The sequence below is a fragment of the Oncorhynchus tshawytscha genome, linkage group LG02 (assembly GCF_018296145.1).
Source record: "Oncorhynchus tshawytscha isolate Ot180627B linkage group LG02, Otsh_v2.0, whole genome shotgun sequence".
NCBI lineage: Eukaryota > Metazoa > Chordata > Actinopteri > Salmoniformes > Salmonidae > Oncorhynchus > Oncorhynchus tshawytscha.
Window position 1 is genome coordinate 38,449,401 of NC_056430.1, and position 19,854 is coordinate 38,469,254.

A 19,854-nucleotide genomic window follows, 5' to 3' on the forward strand; every position below is an offset into this window, starting at 1 on the left:
CTACAACACAAGTTGCGTCGATGACGAGAAGACCACTGCTTCCGTCAGACTCTGTGTCTCTCTTGAACTCCAATCGCCTCACTTCAACATCAAGGGGATGATTGCCATCATCAGGGCTATTTTCTGTATGATCATCATTCAGATCCTTACCTGGTTCGCCCTCCTTCCAAGTACCCTTCAAATAGCAAGGTGAGGGATTGTCACTCTTGACTCCGCCCATGTAACTGGGCTCCCTCCATAAGGGATACTTGACTGACACAGGAGCCAATGTCTGCATCCCTTTTCTCCTGGATACAGGGGATGAAGCACTAACCTGGGTGCCTTCTGGCAAAGCAACTTCAATGTCCGTCGTACTGGGTAGGCTTTGACGGTCTCTTTCTTCTCCTTGAAGCCTTGGTCGGCTCTGAATGGCCCTGAGAAGCTCCTCCCTGTGGGCTGCTACCTGCTCACTTCCCATCCATTCTAGTACCCCCTTCAGTTTAGGTTTGAAATTGCTGTCTCTTTTGTAGGCAGGGGTCTGGGCTGGAGCACTGGACTCATGCTGGAGTGATGGCACAGCTGAATCAACTTCATCTGCAAGCTTATGCGATTCATTAATGTCACCACACTCCTCTAGGCCTCTAGATACCCCATCTACCTCACTGTTTGACACAGTTGTCCGAGGTGAGGTGGTGAAGAGAGGCAGGGAAAGGGTTTTTAGTGGTTCTTCAGGAGAACTTGACAACCCTGCCGCTCCACCCATGCGAGACACCAAGCAAAATATGGTCTCCCCTCCTCTGCTTTTCTTTAGGCTGACTTTCCTTTCCATGGTGGCACTGAGGTTGGCCATCTCACAGATGTTGGACGTCTGAGGCTGTTGTGGGGACTGCAGCAGAGGTGAGAGGCTATCAGATCGGATGTTCTGTGGATGGGCAGAAGAACCTGTCCATTGACCAACTACAGCATGTCCTTGCTGCCTATGCCCTCCAGGATCAGACCAGGTCCTCTGCTTCCAATCCTCTTTTGTAAACCTATCTCCCCCTCCCCTCTCGCTATGAAAGTCTAGTACAGAGTTGTCTTGCTTCCTTGGAGAAGGCAGTGTGCAGTATATGTGTCTGCTAGCTCCCTGATTCCACCCTGCGTACACAGAAGCCACTGCTTTTTCAGTGGTATATTTATCAGCATGTTGCATTACTGGTGAAATGTTATGTGGGGCGTTATAAGGCGGAGGTGGAATGTAGCCTGGAGGTTGACTAAACACTCTCTTCTGGTAGCTTGTCTCATTCTCCTTGGTGTCTGATGGGTATGTTGTATCAGGAATGACAGGCTGAGACAAGTAGTGGGACATAGTTTTCTGTGTGTCCCTTCTCTCCCACTGTCCCCATTCTCTCGGCTGAAGAAGTCCCCCCAGATGTATTGCACTTGCTCTGTGTTCTGTTCCACCTCTGTTGCCCCATGAATCTTTCTCCAGCACTCTCTCACTCTCCTGCGGCCCCTGGGCTCCCCATAGCCCTGCCTCCAGGCGTCTCTTCCTGGGGAGTGAGTGGCTGTAGCGTGCCGCCCAGGCCTCCAACTCCCGATAGCTAGTGTTGCTCAAACTCCTCTTGGCTGGCTCCCTCCTGTAGTGGACAGGACTACAGGGCTCCCACCTCCTCTGCAACACCTCCTTCTGCATCCTCCTCTCACACTCCCTTTCCCTCTCCCTAGCTGCTGCTCTATGAGCCTCTCCCACCAGCCATTCTCTCTCTCTTTTCTCTTGAGCCTGATAGTCCCTCAAACCGTGAAGCTGTCGAGGCTGGCTGTCTAGAGCAAAGGGGAAATGAGGGGCAGAGGGTGACAGGTCTTGATCAGTCCCGTTGGTATAGTCCTGTAGGACCCCTCCGGTCCTAGAACCTGGTACTGTCCAACAGCTGGGCTCCCTGGCCCGGTCTTGCCGCTCACAAAGGTACGGTTGAAAATCTGCTGCCTGATGCTTGTCCTGATATCTGTGGATATAGAAAATAAAACATGGAGATTACCCCCATAACAAGCATTGCAGGACACAGTGTAGTAACATGTTACAAGGACATCTAATAACCCATATAAACAATAAAGAACATATTGCATAATATAGTCAATTCTGGTTAATCCATCTTTACTTGTAAATCAAATGTATTTTTGTATGAATACAAACAACCTTATTTACATGATCTTTATGTGATACTATTGCAAGCAGGTTTCTTTTGTTTAGGATTATGGACATTCTGCCCTTCTTCTGTTCGCAAACAAAGAGACAGCAAAACAATCTAAACAGACTATAGCTATTTGTTAATGTTTCTCACAGAGACAAACACACTATCACCTTGAAACAGCTTAAAGTGAACTGAACTCACGCATGTGCAAAGTTTCGTCCAGGAACAGTCCCAAATTTGGCATACAGGGGCGTTTGCCCCTGACTCCCAGACCAGAACTCCATCACACTAGGTTTAAAACCATGGACTGACTTCTGACTTCTGAAATTATTGTAGAAGGAAAAAATGATGTTATTATTTTATCCCTAATGTATGCCTTTTTGACTACAGAATAGCTCTTAGAATTTTGAAAAATATGTTTTCTCTGTTTCATCAAATGAGATGCAGATTCACTATTGAAAACTACACTTTTATAGTCCAGACTTGCATACAAATGTCAACAAGTGTGGGTTTGTATAAATATGAACTAAAAATATAGTTATAGCACATAATAATCCAATGACTGTCACATCACACATACCGCTGGTCAGCGCGTCTGGATGAAGGTCCTTGCTGTTAGGGTATGGTCTGATGCTGTCCACGCCAACTGGGCAGCTTGTTTAAAAAGAGAATGATATTGAGCCCCCCTCCTCATGCCACACACCCTCACTCCCCTGTCAGTGCCAGAGAGGCCTTCCTCCTCTTGTGCACATCCAACTTTCCCAGTCAAAACATCACAACGGAATTCTTTAATTAAAGTATTTTAAAAGGCACAGTCTCCTGGTCAAAACAAACATCCCCCACTCAGTCACCTTCTGTAGACTGACAGCTAGAAGGATGAGAGAAGTGGGAAAATGGACTGTGTCTGTACATACCAATGTGGCATAGTAGTTCAAAAAACAACGGTTGCTCCCAAACGCTTACTTCAGCGTTTTTTGGCTGAAGTCAATTGTTTGGGGGTGACAAAGGCTGTCCACCATGAATTTATTGGGACTGACTAACTGAAAGCATGGGGGTCAGATTGAGGATTAGGGACTGCAGGGGTGGGAGATTTGAGGATGACACTATACAAGATGATATCTTTCCAATGATGTCCTCCTTTCAGAACTAGAAGCACAAGCATTTCGCTACACTCGCATTTACATCTGCTAACCATGTGTATGTGACCAATAAGATTTGATTTGAAGTAATTTGATTGTCATGTTAGCTTGTACAATGCTGAAATGACACTGATGGTTGACATGCTTCACTTTGTTGATGTGCTTAAAGTAATGCATATAAAATATGAATTTATCTTACAGGTGTAACGGATGTTAGCGGTGCGCGCTAAATAGCGTTTCAATCGGTGACGTCACTTGCTCTGAGACCTTGCAGTAGTAGTAGTAGTAGTTCCCCTTGCTCTGCAAGGGCCGCGGCTTTTGTGGAGCGATGGGTAACGATGCTTCGTGGGTGTCAGTTGTTGATGTGTGCAGAGGGTCCCTGGTTCGCGCCCGGGTATGGGCGAGGGAACGGTCTAAAGTTATACTGTTACACAGGCACAATAAGCATTTTAAAGTAATGCATATAACATTGTATTTTATGTTGTACCATAAATTACCTCTCGTGACTGACATTACAAAACAAAGTAAAAAAGAACTGTAAGAAGCATAACAACAAGTAATCAATTATACCGACAAAGCAGACAAGGATATTCCGTTGCAACATTTAAAAAAACATTTAATTTACTTTATTTCTTTGAAGTTTTGCTGCCAAATCAATCATTTGATAATTCAAAAAGTATGAATTTATCTTACAGGCACAATAAGCATTTTAAAGTAATGCATATAACATTGTATTTTATGTTGTACCTTAAGTTACTTCTCGTCCAACCTGCATTGGGCATTATCGTTACAATTAAGGTCTATATCAATGTTGATCAAAGGATTATTACACACTCAGTGAATGACAGTTTCTAGTGTGGGGACTCTGTGGATCGCTGGTGGAGAGCAGACTCTGAATATAGATAGGGATCTGTTGTTTTGTCGGGAGTGCTATAGCAAAGAGAGAGATGGAGGGGGGAAGACCGCCGGTCTCTCTTTCTTTGAAACTCTCCAGCGGAACAAACAGGCTTTTCTTTTCTGAACAGAAACTCTACACATCAGCAGAGAGCAGAAGAGAGGGGATGAAGTATGTACAGGCAGAGGGAGGGGGAGTGGGGGCAGAATCTGTCGATGTTGACAAAAACGTTCTGCAAGTGGATGGTCATGGTATAAACAATATTTTAACTAGTAATCAACAACCCCTTCAACCTCTACAATAGAGCACTTCATCAAACTGGATCAAACACAACTTCACATGATTTGACTGTAGTAACCTGACAAAGACAGGAAAAATATCTGTGCACTACTTTTACTGCTCACAAAGTATTATTTTATCTCTGTTTCTTACTTCAACATGAACACATATTGGTGTATATTTGTGTAAAATAATACTCAAAATTGAGTGAGGAGCCGTTGCTCTTTAATGTCTATTAAAAAGTCTCTCCTTTGGTATCCAGCGCATACAAAATGTTTTTGTATGTGTGCGTGTTCTTCCTTTTCTATCTGACCATAGTAATGTGTCAGGGTATATGTGTTCTGGCAGTAAAATACTGGTAACAGTCATATACTTGTCTCAGAGAGGATGTCTAGAAGACTCCCTCTTGACCAGATGATTCACTGTTGTGTTATTCCCCTCCAGGTCTCAACCTATTCAACTGTTCATCACAGTCTTCCAACCCTATCCAGTCTCATTGTGGTCACAACTTCCCTCTCTGAGTAGCGCGGTAGATGTTGATGTTCTGTGTGGGGTAGCGGTGCAAAAGCTCTACATGGAACCTTCTATGGAGGCAGAGTGTCTCAGTAGAAGCTAGGTGTCCCGTGATCTCCTCGCATCTTGGATGAGAGGTACGTCACAGTCCTGTCCTTGCTCAGGTGAGCCAGTGTGTCCAGAAGGAGGGGGTAAGTCTCAGACAGGTACACAATATCTGCACCCAGCACCAGGGTCCCAGTTTGAAGGGAAGCTGTCCTGGTCCTGGACCCAGGAGAGGGAGAGGACGGAGGGGGCATAAGAAGGCCAGCCGGAAGATGGCATGTTTGCTGAGACATTGCTTTGCAGTTAAGGGACAGCAAGGGGGAGGTTTGTCAAGGTCACATCCGCTCCTGTAAGAGTGGGAAATATGAGGTAAATAACCCATAAATTAATGTGATTTATACCTATTTTTAGTGTTTCAAAGTCTCAGAAAAGCGCATTTGTAGGCTAATGTTTGTGACATGATGGAACAGTGTCATAGGAATGGCTATTAAAAATATGTTAACGGATATTAAAATGTTTTACAATTATGATTCAGGCGAATTAAATAACAGTGGCTGCTACTGAACATCATTACTGACCTCTACTGGACGGACAAAGAATGAACCAACATAGTACCCAATCGTGCTGCCAAAATGCCAACAATTACCAGTCTCTGCGCTTTCCCTTCAGGTTGAGTGTTTTCCTCAAAATAGCGGCATAGATGAAGCGCCTATGTAACAAACAGTACGGTAAATACAACAATGCATCTCATTGCAGTCTTTGCACAAGACTACTGTATTAAATGCACTACTAATAAACAAAGCTTTATTTATCATGTTCTGAAAAACTTAAGCCAGTCACTGTAATAATGGAGTAAATCGTGAACAGGCGCTGAACACCTGGCTGATCTTTAACTCTTGACCGATTAATTTGTATACGTTATCATCAGACAATGAATCAGCAAATAAACCGTCTACAGAGAACATGAATCTCTCTTCCTCTCCATTTACTGCCACTGTAAATACAAATTGTTAGACTTATTATGTAGTTTATCCTCAGCCATTCGCTACGCATTTATGGAAGCACGCGAGCTACACCTTCCAATGGGAAGGTTGCTGATTGGGTAGCGCCAATACTGACGTGGGTGAAATAGATTTTCTCTTTAAAAACGAATATATTCCTCAGTTATATATGGCAATGATTGTATTACCATATAATACTATGTATTCCAGAACTACATATAATGCATCCTTTATTATTATATTCATTATTTGAACTCTCCTTCCAAAATATCTGTGGACTGGAACACTAGGGTCGGATTGACCCGGAAAAAAAACAAAAATGTATGTTCTCGTTTTCATGTATTTATTTGATCAAATATAACAGTTAATTATATGAAAATATAACAAAATATGAATTTCAATGATGATTAGATGTAGTTTTATTGAGGTTTAAAAAAAACAATTATCTTTATAGGGGTCTTCAATTAAAAGGAGGACTTTTATTATAAAAGTGTTGATTCGATCTTGCCAAAGACAGTACAGTATGAAGATAGATTTATCCAATAGAAACCCCCGATCACACTTGTAGGCGATGTCATGGCGACGTTTGCTAGCTAAACTCATACGCAGAAACACCTCATCGGGTCTAACGGTCGTCTCGAGCCAAACTGCGCATGTGCAAGCGGTCAAAATGAAAGAGTCTTTCGGTATAAATGAGTTTTTGACTAAAATAAAAACGTGTCAGTTTGTCACTTTCCCAAAGTTTGAGTAATAACATGTTCAACTACTTAACACATTGTCTCCAATATAGGTTGTGCTTTTAGATTTCGAGAAAATGAACAACTGAGGAATACTTTTCACTTCTCTCATTGACTTCTCAAACCTCAAACCCCGCCCTGGTCTGCTTGGCCTGTTTCGCAAGCAGTCCCGGAAGACTTCCGATGTTGCGCCTCTGGGTTTACTGTGTATTTACGGGTGCGTTCGTAAATTCAATCTGGAGTACCAGAGTGCCCATGGGCCCTCGTATATTCCGAGCGTTGTCCGTTCATAAACGCTGAGCGTTTCGCTCTCGGAGTGTTCAGAGCGCACGCTCTGGCCGAGGAGTAGGGTTGATCCGAGCGTTCTGGCCACTTAACGGCAGGCAAGCATACAAATTAACGTTAGCTAGCTTCTTCCAGACACAAATGAGCGAACACCTCACTCTGACCATTTACCCGCCCTAGCAGAGCCGGTTAGGTTGTTTTCATGTTATCCAGAGCGTTGGTGACTGTGCTGCTGGCAACAATTTAATTCCGTTTTTTTTTGACGACATTTAGTGACAGCGGCCCTATTCAACATTGGTAAATTCGTCAGTTATTCTGCGCTCTAGCACAGTCGGACGAGAGAGCCTGAGTGAATGTACGAACGCACCCGTTCCACGTAGCTAGAGAAGGCCGTTCTTTTACCACCGACCCGCTCTATCCTTTCCACTTTTCATTGAAAACAAACCGTATCGTTCGTATTTTATGGTTTTATTTATGCATTTCGTGAAAGCTACAGATAAAGTATATGTTATTGTGAAGATAGAAAACGGAAGAACCCATCGATTAGCCGGTCGGCGAGTGTGCCTGCTGTTTTGCTGGCTAGCTCACGTTAGCTAACTTTCCTTGTATTGTAACTTACTAGTAAGTTAACGTTAGCTAGCTAGGTTCTCGTCGTTGCCACTGTTTGTTATCTGATAGCTGTACATCCTTCGTGTGTAAATTAATCATGGCGACTAGGCGCCTGACCGATGCCTTCTTATTAATGCGGAACAATGCCATCCAAAATCGGCAGATATTGGCTGAGCAAGTGAGTACATACGACCCCCGTCGTACTCTGAGTACACGTAGCAATGCTGCGGTGAGTCTAACGTTAATCGTCTGGATTTGACATTTGATTTGTGTGTTATGATAGTTAACACATTCATATGTTAGCCGTAACTTGATTAAATATCTTCCTTAGTCACTCGCTAGTTAGCTATCTACCCAGCATTAACCTGATGTTGGCTGCGTATAGCTGTCAAGCTAGATGCGTTCATTTGCATTGAGTCATGTTAGAGGTATGCATTTGGAGTACTGATGCCCTCGACTTGCATTTCCTGTCTTGCCAAAATATTTGACCAGCTCCGTTTGCTACCAATCATCAAAGAGGGTGCATTTTCCTTTGCCATGATAGTCAATTGAAGGAATGCATTTGTCAGAGTAAGCAACTAAGTAAAAGATAAAGGTAGAACATGAAATGCATTTTTAGGGGCAATGTTCAATACTTAATAAGTCACAACAACAGTGCATGCTGGAATGACTTGGCTTGTCTTTTGTTATACAGATGGTCAAATGTAACAATCTACATGTTACATTTCATGAGGTGTTTGTTGATAGTGTGTGGGTTCTGTATTTGCCCTTTTGCCTTAGTGAATTGCATGCCTCAACCTCTCGATTAGGCTAGATGGTGCTGTTGTTTCAGTTATAGATTTAGTTGATCCTGTGCCTGGTAAACTGTTCTTTTAAAACGTATTTAATGCTCTTTAGATCAATATGGTTGTTACTAAGATATTTGTATGCTAGAATTTTTAGAATACCTAGTTTGCACTGTTGGTCATTGTTTAATTTCATACATTCTGCACTGAAATATAGTACCAGTCAAAAGTGTGGATACCTACTCATTCAAGGGTTTTCTTTATATGTACTATTTTCTACATTGTAGAATAATATTGAAGACATCAAAACTATTAAATAACACATGTAGAATCATGTAGTAACCAAAAAAGTGTTAAACAAATCACCTGGAATGCATTTCGATTAACAAGTGTGCTTTGTTAAGTTGATTTGTGGAATTTCTTTCTATCCTTAATGCGTTTGAGCCAATCAGTTGTGTTGTGACAAAGTAGGGGTGGTATACAGAAGATAGCCCTATTTGGTAAAAGACCAAGTCCATAGTATGGCAAGAACAGCTCAAATAAGCAAAGAGAAACGACAGTCCATCATTAGTTTAAGACATGAAGGTCAGTCAATCTGGAAAATGGCAAGAACTTTGTCAAGAACATTTCTTCAAGTGCAGTTACAAAAACCATCAAGTGTTATGATGAAACTGGATCTCATGAAGACCACCACAGGAAAGGAAGACCCAGCATTACCTCTGCTGCAGAGGATACGTTTAGAGTTACCAGCCTCAGAAATTGCAGCCCAAATAAATGCTTCACAGAGTTCAAGTAACAGACACATCTCAACATCAACTGTTCAGAGGAGACTGTGAATCAGGCCTTCATTGTCGAATTGCTGCAAAGAAACCACTACTAAAGGACCACAGTAAGGAGAGACTTGCTTGGGACAAGAAACACAAGCAATGGACATTATACCTGCGAAAATCTGTCCTTCGGTCTGATGAGTCCAAATTTGAGATTTTTTGATTCCAACCTCCGTGTCTTTGTGAGATGCAGAATAGGTGAACGGATGATATCCGCATGTGTAGTTCCCACCGTGAAGCATGGAGGAGGAGTTGGGATGGTGTAGGATTGCTTTGCTGGTTACACTGTCTGTGATTTATTTAGAATTCAAGGCACACTTAACCAGCATGGCTACCACAGCATTCTGCTGCGATACGCCATCCCATCTGGTTTGCGCTTAGTGGGACTATCATTTGTTTTTCAACAGGACAATGACCCAACACACCTCCAGGCTGTGTAAGGGATATTTGACCAAGGAGAGTGATGGAGTGTTGCATCAGATGATCTGGCCTCCACAATCACCTGACTTCAACTCAATTGAGATGGTTTGGGATGAGTTGGACCGCAGAGTGAAGGAAAAGCAGCCAACAAGTGCTCAGCACATTTGGGAACTCCCTTCAAGACTGTTGGAAAAGCATTCCAGGTGAAGCTGGTTGAGAGAATGCCAAGAGTGTGCAAAGCTGTCATCAAGGCAAAGGGTGGCTACTTTGAAGAATCTTAAATATAAAATATATTTAGATTTGTTTAACACTTTTTTTTGGTTACTACATAATTCCATGTGTTATTTAATAGTTTTGATGTCCATTATTCTACAATGTAAAAATAAAGACAAACCTTTGGACACACCTACTCATTCAAACTTTTGACTGGTACTGTATATCTTTTATTTTTCATTATTGACCAGGATGCCGGGTCTTTTACAAATACTTTCTATGTAAGTCTATAATATCTTGTAGCCTAATTTCCTTTGTATAGTTTCGAAACTCTATATTGTTTGGTTTTCCCTTTCAGTCGCTCATTCATTCACCCTCCTTCTGGGCTTGTAGGTGTTTTGACTCTGGGACGGTTATTGTGTGAAGCAGCTTCATAGTAGATCTCAATCCAGACTTTGAAAAATTCACCTGATTGTGGATAGTAGCTTGGATAGGTTATTTATGGCACTGATAGCACCAACTATCAAATGTTTGTTTGGATCAAAGAGCAAATCCGGTGGTTACTAGGCTTTGAGTTTATCTGATGGATATTTCTGAGGTGCTTGTTTTTGTCACTGTGTCTCTTGTATGGCGTACTGCAATCTGCATGCTCATGCTGAGTGATCTGCATATCAAAATCCTCTTTTATAATACTAATTGTTGTCCTGCATCTTTCCTTTCTCTGGGCCTATATGAAATGGTTCTGTGGTTAGGCTAATCATTTGGGGATCGGGGACATAGGCTAGCCCTATATCTTTGCCTTCACACACACTCATATCACACTTCACTGACCCAATGTATGTAGGCCTAGTTCCTGAAGATGAGCGTCTTTACCTCAATAGGTTGCTACTAATCAAATTGTATTTGTCACATTTATTTTATTTAACCTTAATGTAACTAGGCAAGTCAGTTAAGAATAAATGCTTATTTTAGAATGACGGACTACCCCGGCCAAACCCTCCCCTAACCCAGACGACGCTGGGCCAATTGTGCACCGCCCTATGGGACTCCTGATCATGGCCCGGGATCGAACCAGGGTCTGTAGTGACGCCTTTAGCACTGAGATGCAGTGCCTTCGACCGCTACGCCACTCTGGAGCCTCCATGCGCCGAATACAACAGGTGTAGGTAGACCTTACCGTGAAATGCTTACTTACAAGCCCTTAACCAACCATGTAGTTCAAGAAAGAGTTAAGAAAATATTTACTAAATAAACAAAAGTAAAAAATAAACTAAAATTTAAAGTAACACAATAAATAACAATAACGAGGCTATATACAGGAGGTACCAGTACTGAGTCGATGTGCGCGGGTACAGGTTAGTCGGTAATTTGTTCATGTATGTAAGGGTAAAGTGACTGCATAGTTAATAAACAGCGAGTAGCAGCAGTGTAAAAACAAAGGGGGGGGGATGTCCATTTGATGAGTTGTTCAGCAGTCTTATGGCTTGGGGGTAGAAGCTGTTAAGGAGCCTTTTGGACCTAGACTTGGCACTCCGCTACCGCTTCCTTTGCGGTTGCAGAGAGAACATTCTATGACTTGGGTGACTGGAGTTTTTGACATTTCTTTTGGGCCTTCCTCTGACGTCGCCTAGTATATAGGTCCTGGATGGCAGGAAGCTTGTCCCCAGTGATGTACTGGGCTGTACGCACTACCCTCCGTTGTGCCTTACTATTATGGTCGACATTTTGGAATTGATCTCAGGGAGTTCAATGTCCAATGCAATTTTCCAATTTTTATCTCAAATAATTTATGGGTAACAATTAAGTACCTTACAGTGATTGTTTTCAATTTAAATTGTAAAAAAAAGAAACTCGAACCATTTCTCAAGCAAGAATTTTTCTAGAACTGTCTTGGAGTGGTCTGATTGGGGGAGGGGGAAAACTACAAACTAGCTGTTATTGGCATCTACTTACCTAGATTAACTCGTGGATACCATTTGTATGTCTCTGCGTGCAGTTTGAAGGAAGTTGCTAACTAGAGTTAGCGCAATGACTAGAAGTCTATGATAACTGCTAGCATGCTACAGTAGTAGATACCATAGACATCCAGTCATTGCTCTAATGCTAGTTAGCATTGGTTTGCGAAACTACCTCTAACTTCCTTCATACTGGATGCAGAGACATGGTATCTATGATTTCATCTGACTCAGGGGAAGTAGATAAATGGCTTCATTGCCAAAATCCTGAAGTATCCCTGTAACTAATTCAGAGTGGCTGTGGATCCAACTGTCGGCAAGTGAAGTCGGGGGATATGAATCTGCGACAGCCGAAAGTCGGACACTATAGTGGTTTTTCAACAGCCAGGCTCAGATCAACATTGTTTATACAAGTTTTTCTTTATAAATGTCCAAATACACTTTTCTATACCCCTATATCACAAACTGAAAACCTAATGTGTACGATTAATTGGTTAAAGAGGTCTCAAATATCACTTTCATTTGTATCCCCTGTAGCTTTAGTATCGAGGAAAAGTTGGTTCCTGTTTCAGTCACATCTTTGGCCACGTTCTCGTGGGTCAAACAAAAACACCCCAAATGATTGGTTGACAAATAGTGCCAACCAAAATGCAAGTGATGGCTGCATGGTGCAGTTGGCGAGGAGACACTGCAGCGACTTGAACCTGACTTCATCAAAAACGGCATGACTTTTGATCACATGATTTTTGTGTAGTTCATGCAGTCGACATGTAGTGGCAACTTTTTTTTATACCCGTTATGCAACACACTTTGAAAGGCGGAGACCAACGTTGGTCAACGTCTTGACAAAAGTGATCTGCTCGAACGCACCCCTGTGCGGAGAACAGGCTACTAGGGGGAAGTTAGATCAAGCTCACTCAATGTCTGCAAGATCATATAACAGAACCGAAATGTAATGGCACAATGTAATGTTACTGTAAGACAAAAATACAATTGGTTTTTCTCATGAGGCTAAAACTCAACCATGTGCGTCTCTAGGCAAAATACACAGATAAGCTATGCTACAGTTTAACAACATGTTCTCTAAAATTTGCTCAGTGTACATCATTCAAAACAACACTATATAACTCAAGGTCAAAATTCAAATCCCCATTATACTGATTGAGATCTGATAGTTGGTTACTATGGGTAAAACTTTAAGAATTATCATTCACAATTAAATGCTGTGGTGTTTTTGTCTTAAGGTAACGTTGTGCTATTATATTTGGTTCTGTTATGTAGAATATTGTGAGATCTTGCAGACATTGATTCAGCTTGTTCTAACTTTAATAAACAAGCACCATTTGCCTGAGTAGCCTGTTCTCTGTGTGTAGAGAATTTATTAGGTACAGCACCCTGTTCACGAAAATGGTTTGCTCCTACAGAAAGTGAGTCTCGTGGTCGTGGCTTGCTATATAAAGCGGACATCAAGGCAGTCAGTTACTGTTCGATTGAGTGTTAGAATGGGCAAAACAAGTGATCTAAGTGATTTTGAGCGTTGTATGAACGTCGGTGCCAGTCCCAGTATCTCAGAAACTGGGCTTTTCATGCACGACAGTGTCTAGGGTTTACAGAGAATGGTGCGACAAACATCCAGTCACTGGTGGTCCTGTGGACGAAAACAGCTCGTTGATGAGAGGTCGTAGGACAATAGCAAGAATCGTGCAAGCTAACAGGCGGACCACAAACAGGCAGATAACGGCGCAGTACAATGGTGGTGTGCAGAACCCATATCTCGTCGGCCCTTGTCACAAATGGACTATTGCGGCAGACGACCACACCGGGTTTAACTCCTATCAGCTAAAAAACAAGAAGCGGCTCCAGTGGGCACGCAGTCACCAATACCTGACAATTGAGGAGTGGAAGAACATTGCCTAGTTTGACGAATCCCGGTTCCTGTTGCATCATGTTGATGTCAGAGTCAGGATTTGGCATAAGCAGCAAGAGTCCATGGCCCCACCCTGCCTGGTGTCAACAGTACAGGCTGGTGGCAGTGGTGTAATGGTGTGGGGAATGTTTTCCTGGCACACGTTAGGTCCCTTGATACCAATTGAGCAATGCTTCATTGCCCAGAGAATTCAAGCTGTTCTGGAGGCAAAGGTGGTTCTGGCCCGGTACTAGTGTACCTAATAAACTGGTTACTGAGTGTGCACATACGCAGAAGGTGATCTGCACATGCACAGAGTCTTCGGGAAGCTCTGTATGTTTTAGTCGTCAGACTAAAGAAAATACACATCACAACGAGACACCAAAACATTACATAAAGAGAGACCTAAGATGGCAACATAGCATGACAGCAACACATGGCAACATGGTAATAACACAACATGGCAGCAACACAACTTCGTAGCAGCACAATACATGGTACAAACATTATTGGTGTGATGTCCCCAGGCAGGCCAAAGCTCCAACCCTTCAAAACATGCTGACATTCCGGGCGGTCTTTTCAAACAGCTCTTACACTAAAAGGGCATTTTCATAATTTTTACAATTTCACAGTATTATTCCGACCGTGTGTATGTGTATATATATTAATATATCACAGGAATTTTTTATTGCATATCCAATGATTTGTTCCTCACAATTTTTATAGATTTCTCAGATACATTTTAAAGGGGGATTTCACAGGTTTGAAGAACCTCAATTGATTGACATAAAATTCATTAGACATTTTTTCAGACACAATCTGGTGACTCAAAATGAGACATTTTGCAAAGTGTATGATCCCTCTTTAAACAGTGTCTGCGAGTGCATGCAAAATGTTTCTGTGTGAAGCTGATCACTGCTTTTTGTCTGGGTCTCACTTACTGTCACTGCTGTCTTACTTCATCTCACCTCTCCCTCTCTCCTCATTGGATGGGACTTCGCTGGGGTCTGCCAATCACATTAGGAGCTTGATGAGGTACTGTCTAATCTCCTCGTATCCAAACTGTCACACAGAAAAAATAATAAACCATGCTTTGTATTGGTTGGAAAGTCTGCAAACAATGTTTCAAATGGGTAGTGATAACTGTGTAATGTGTATGGTTTTACTGTCAGTTGGCTGATGACCGCATGGCCTTGGTCTCAGGGATCAGTCTGGACCCAGAAGCTGCCATCGGAGTCACCAAGAGACTGCCTCCCAAGTGGGTAGATGGGGTCGTTGAGGTAAGAAACAATCACATGCTCTTAACTACTTCAGTATGAAAAGTTTATTATTATGTTTATTACTAGTCTCTTCTCAAAGCAGCATTCTTCAAATGCTTAATTTCACCATCACAAACAATGAAACTATTAAGCTAGATACTTTAGAAAATGTAGGCCTAATATGTATTAGTCTATATAAAATTCCTAAATCCAATCTCACTCATCTTTCTTTAAAATGGATTTCTTATTTGGAACTTTGGATCTTTCGGTGTCTAGTTTTCTCGTACCTCTCATGTGTAAATCCTGTGGTTGCGTGGGCTATCAGATTCAGTATGAAATCACACGGGTCCGTCAGAAAATGAAGGAGCTGGCCGCCCTCCATGACAAGCACATGAACCGCCCTACCCTCGATGACAGCAGTGAAGAGGAGCATGCCATAGAGATCACCACTCAGGAGATCACTCAGGTAGGTCAGTGACAGAGATGGGAGTCTATACAAGAAACCCCATTTTAAGAACTTTGAAGAGAAGTCACTACTACAATTATAACTGTTATTACATAGGAAACCCGCTGAGGCAAACAAGAAACCCCTTTGAAAGAAACCACATTCTATACAATAAACCCCATTTGAAAGAAACCACATTGAAATAACTTTGAAGAGAAGTCACATTTATTATTACTACATAGGAAACCTGCTGAGGCAAAAGGTGACACACCTCATAAGTGGCCTTCTGGAAAAGCCCATGCCTATGCAGTGGTGTAAAGTACTTGAGTACAAATACTTTTTTGGGTATCTGTACTTCACTTTACTACAGTATTTATATTTTTGACAACTTTTACTCTACTACATTCCTAAAGAAAATAATGTACTTTTTACTCCATACATTTTCCCTGAAGAACTTCTTACATTTGGAATTGTTAGCAGGCCAGGAAAATTGTCCAATTCACACTCTTATCAAGTGAACATCCTTGGTCATACCTACTGCCCCTGATCTGGCGGACTCACTAAACACAAATGCTTAATTTGTAAATTATGTCTGAGTGTGCTCTGTTTGTAAAAATAATAACAATTGTGCTGTCTGGTTAGCTTAATATAAGGAATTTGAAATGATTTATACTTTTACTCTTGATAATTGAGTATATTTTAGCAATTGCATTTACTTTTGATACAAGTATATTTAAAACCAAATACTTGTAAACTTTTACTCAAGTAGTATTTTACTGGGTGACTTTTATTGAGTCATTTTCTATTAAGGTATCTTTACTTTTACTCAAGTATGACAATTATGAGTTCCTAACTTATTGTTATGAATATTAATTTGTTAGTATGATCTGATCATATTTAAGACTTCTTGTACATGTTAACGTTTGTGGCTTTTATAAGGGGCTACGGTAAATAGAGCCTTCTGATGTAATACTGTATGTCAACAATTATTGGCCATTCTTGTTATATAGTAGAATAAGAAAAATATTTTTCAGTGAGCATTTCTCCGTGCTCTCATTTTCTTGGGTCTGTGTTGATAATTATTTATTTAGAATTTAAATTGTACAAAGGTCTTTTGTCTTATGGCAAAGATGTATTGCTCTCTCCTTTGTCTGTGTAGATGTTCCACCGGTGTCAGCGTGCAGTGACAGGTCTGCAGACTCGCTGTGGCCACTGCACAGAGCAGGAGGAGAGGCTGCTGAGAAATGTGGTGTCCTCATTGGCAGGGAGCCTGCAAGAGTTGTCCACCAACTTCAGACACACGCAGTCCAGCTATCTGAAACGTAAGCACTCACTCAGTATTTACTCCTATACCTCGCAACTATCCTTTCTGAATTGTTTTCTTTCTATTAGTTTCAAGTCTTCCATCCCTCACTTCTCTCTCTCCTTACACAAACACTCTCTACATGTATCTTTGTTTTCACCTCCACCCTCATATCATATGTCTCTTTTATTGTCATAATGTTGATGCTTTCTGTTACAGGCATGAAGAATCGTGAGGAGAGATCCAAACACTTTTTTGACTCCGGTCCTCTAATGGAGGAGGATGAAGACCTGGCACTATATGAAATGGTGAGCTTGGAACTGACAGTGTATTTTGACATTTACCTGATCAGCATAGGTGTTCATGCATATCTCTCAGGAAAAATATAATATCCTGGTTAAATTAATATAGTAATGCATAGACAAATGTCTTGTTTTTGCTAAATGTAACAAGAATGTGAGTTCCAATAAGTAGACTTGAAGCCTAATGAAAATCAATGGGTGTTGTGAAAATCAATGGGTGTTGTGCTTTATCGCAATGTAACACCTTTAAATTTTAACAATACTCATCTGATACCACATGATTTATTTGGATAGCCACCAAAAATGTTCACATACTTTCCATTATAAATATCACACTATTATTTACACTAGAGATATCCTTGTCTCATCGCGCACTAGCGACTCCTGTGGCGGGCCGGGCGCAGTGCACGCTAACCAGGTGGCCAGGTGCACGGGGTTTCCTCTGACACATTGGTGCGCCTGGCTTCCGGGTTGGATGCGTGCTGTGTTAAGAAGCAGTGCGGCTTGGTTGGATTATGTTTCGGGGGACGCATGGCTTTCGACCTTCGTCTCTCCCGAGCCCGTACGGGAGTTGTAGCGATGAGACAAGATAGTATCTTCTAACAATTGGATACCACAAAAAAAAAAAAAAGTAGTTCACTATAAAGGGAATATGGCACCATTTTGGGATGCAGACAAAGTTATATCTCGCTGAGCCAATATCTCTGATCTCGCCCAGGGGTTTACAGATGACCAGCTGGTCCTGGTAGAGCAGAACACAGTGATGGTGGAGGAACGTGAGAGAGAGGTCCGACAGATAGTCCAGTCCATCACCGACCTGAATGAGATTTTCCGAGACCTGGCAGGAATGGTGGTGGAACAGGTCTGTGAGGGAAACCATTTTCAGTGTTTGGAAACACGACAATTATATGGAAATAAAGTTTAAGCTATACAGTCCATTTATCCATAATTTCATTTGACTCTGCAGTAATATGAATATCTGATTTACATCACTATAAAACTAATTTTTAAAAAAATGACTTTGTCTTCAATCTGATTTGCTTTCTCCAATATCAGGGCACAGTACTTGACAGAATTGACTTCAATGTGGAGCAATCGTGTGTCAAAACAGACGAGGGGTTAAAACAGTTACAAAAGGTGAGGACACAATGTTAAAAATTGTTGATGTTTCAGCCTAATTGTTGATTATGTCCACAAAAAAGGGAACGATGTTATCTTGCCAACAAACTTAGTTAAAACATTTTCTCTCTTTGTTTTCTTGCAGGCTGAACAGTATCAGAAGAAAAACCGAAAGATGCTGGTTATTTTAATTCTTACTGTTATAGTTGTTGTTCTAATACTTATTCTATTTGGGACCAAGTTCTAGTGATGCATTCCTTTGCTTTTGGTATGTCTGTGTGTATCTATGTGTGCTTGTGTGAGGAGTGTCTGTCAGTATCGTTTAAAGTACAATCTGTCCAACTTTCCAATCACCCTTCCCGAATCTCTCTCTGTATGGCTCATGAAGATGTATTGAATGCATGATCCCTAAGAGAGGACAGCCAGGGAGAGTTCCTATTTCACTTTTCTACTGGCCTGCACACATGGCCACTGTCCGCCCCAATACCCTCTTAAACATGACTGTACCCTCCATCTGTCATGGTTCCTGCTGCAAACAAACACAGAAAAAACACTCCTTATATTCCCTTGTGGAAGACTACTGATTAATTGGCATGGCCACACATTTTGCTTGTTTTTCAAGCAAATAAGTGGTTTGCTTGTGTGAGCGTAAGCATCATATGTCCAGTTTTATTGTAAGCTATAGCTGTAAGCCCTGCCCTCCAATGTCTGTTTTCAAGAGAAGAATCCTGACAACTCAACTAGATGAATATTGAATGTCTATGAACAAGGAACATTTGTGTCTCGTGGCGATTCTACACGACCCTGGTCATTTTTGCATTTGATTTTTCACTTTATCATGGTTACTTTTTTAGAGAGAAATGACAAGGTTTGCATCTCAGTGGCTGAAAAACTACAATAGCTGATTCATTGAATACCAAAGACAACCTTTTGGGTTAAGAGCTGTAGTTGACCATCATGTCTACCAAGAGTAGTGTCTTTAATGAATTTGCACATTTAGATCACTTGATGACTGCTTTCTTTTGTTTCATGACCTTCTATTGTCCGATATCGCTAACTAACACATCAGTTCAGTTTGTTCTTGTCTTTTATCCCTCACAGTTTGCACATATCGAAAGACTGATGGGTTTGGTTTCATGGCTGTGAAAGGTCTCCTGTATAATATGAAATTATAATTATTTATTTTGAATTTAAATTGTATAAAAGTTCAACGTTTTTTGTCTAATATGACAAAGATGTATTGAGTAGCCTACATTGTGTCTTTGGCCTAAAGTATGGGGATGAAAATTGTGATCAAGCCTTGATCTCAGAAATGACTTTGCCCATTCCACTACAAAATCAATTAAAAATTGAGTACCTTTTTCTCACACTACTCTGTTTCTTATGAAGCATTTTACTTTTGGGGGGAAAATGTTTTACTTTGAGCAGCTTTTGAAAGCAAAAGTCTAGTTTAAAACAGTATTGATTGTTGAATTCGATTTTCATAATAGCAAGCTAGGACAGATGGTTTGGTTAGCAAGTCTGTGTCGCCATCTAGTAAACACACGTCTAGTGGCTAATGTTAAATTATAGCCATGGTATGAAAGAGAATCATCTCCGGGCTCTATGCGTTCTCTGTAAAATAATGCAACTCCGTTAAAAGGGCAGTTGCACGTCGTGTATTATTC

At 41.4% G+C, this 19,854-nt stretch overlaps 1 protein-coding gene across 4 annotated transcripts; it reads left to right on the forward strand.

The window, feature by feature from the left end:
- Positions 1–7,380: 7,380 nt before the first annotated feature.
- On the forward strand, positions 7,381–19,559 carry stx16 (syntaxin 16). 4 transcript variants are annotated; one of them, XM_024375807.2, is made up of 9 exons: positions 7,382–7,882; positions 14,783–14,794; positions 14,932–15,039; positions 15,344–15,484; positions 16,623–16,785; positions 16,986–17,074; positions 17,787–17,930; positions 18,125–18,205; positions 18,333–19,559. In XM_024375807.2, the coding sequence occupies exons 1-9, from the start codon at positions 7,751–7,753 to the stop codon at positions 18,432–18,434; spliced, it is 972 nt and encodes a 323-aa protein (XP_024231575.1). In that variant the 5' UTR covers positions 7,382–7,750; the 3' UTR covers positions 18,435–19,559. The 4 variants fall into 4 exon arrangements, with proteins under 4 accessions (XP_024231585.1, XP_024231575.1, XP_024231602.1 ...); XM_024375825.2 differs by having other exon boundaries at positions 7,384–7,831; XM_024375817.2 differs by lacking the exon at positions 14,783–14,794 and having other exon boundaries at positions 7,381–7,882.
- Positions 19,560–19,854: the final 295 nt, after the last annotated feature.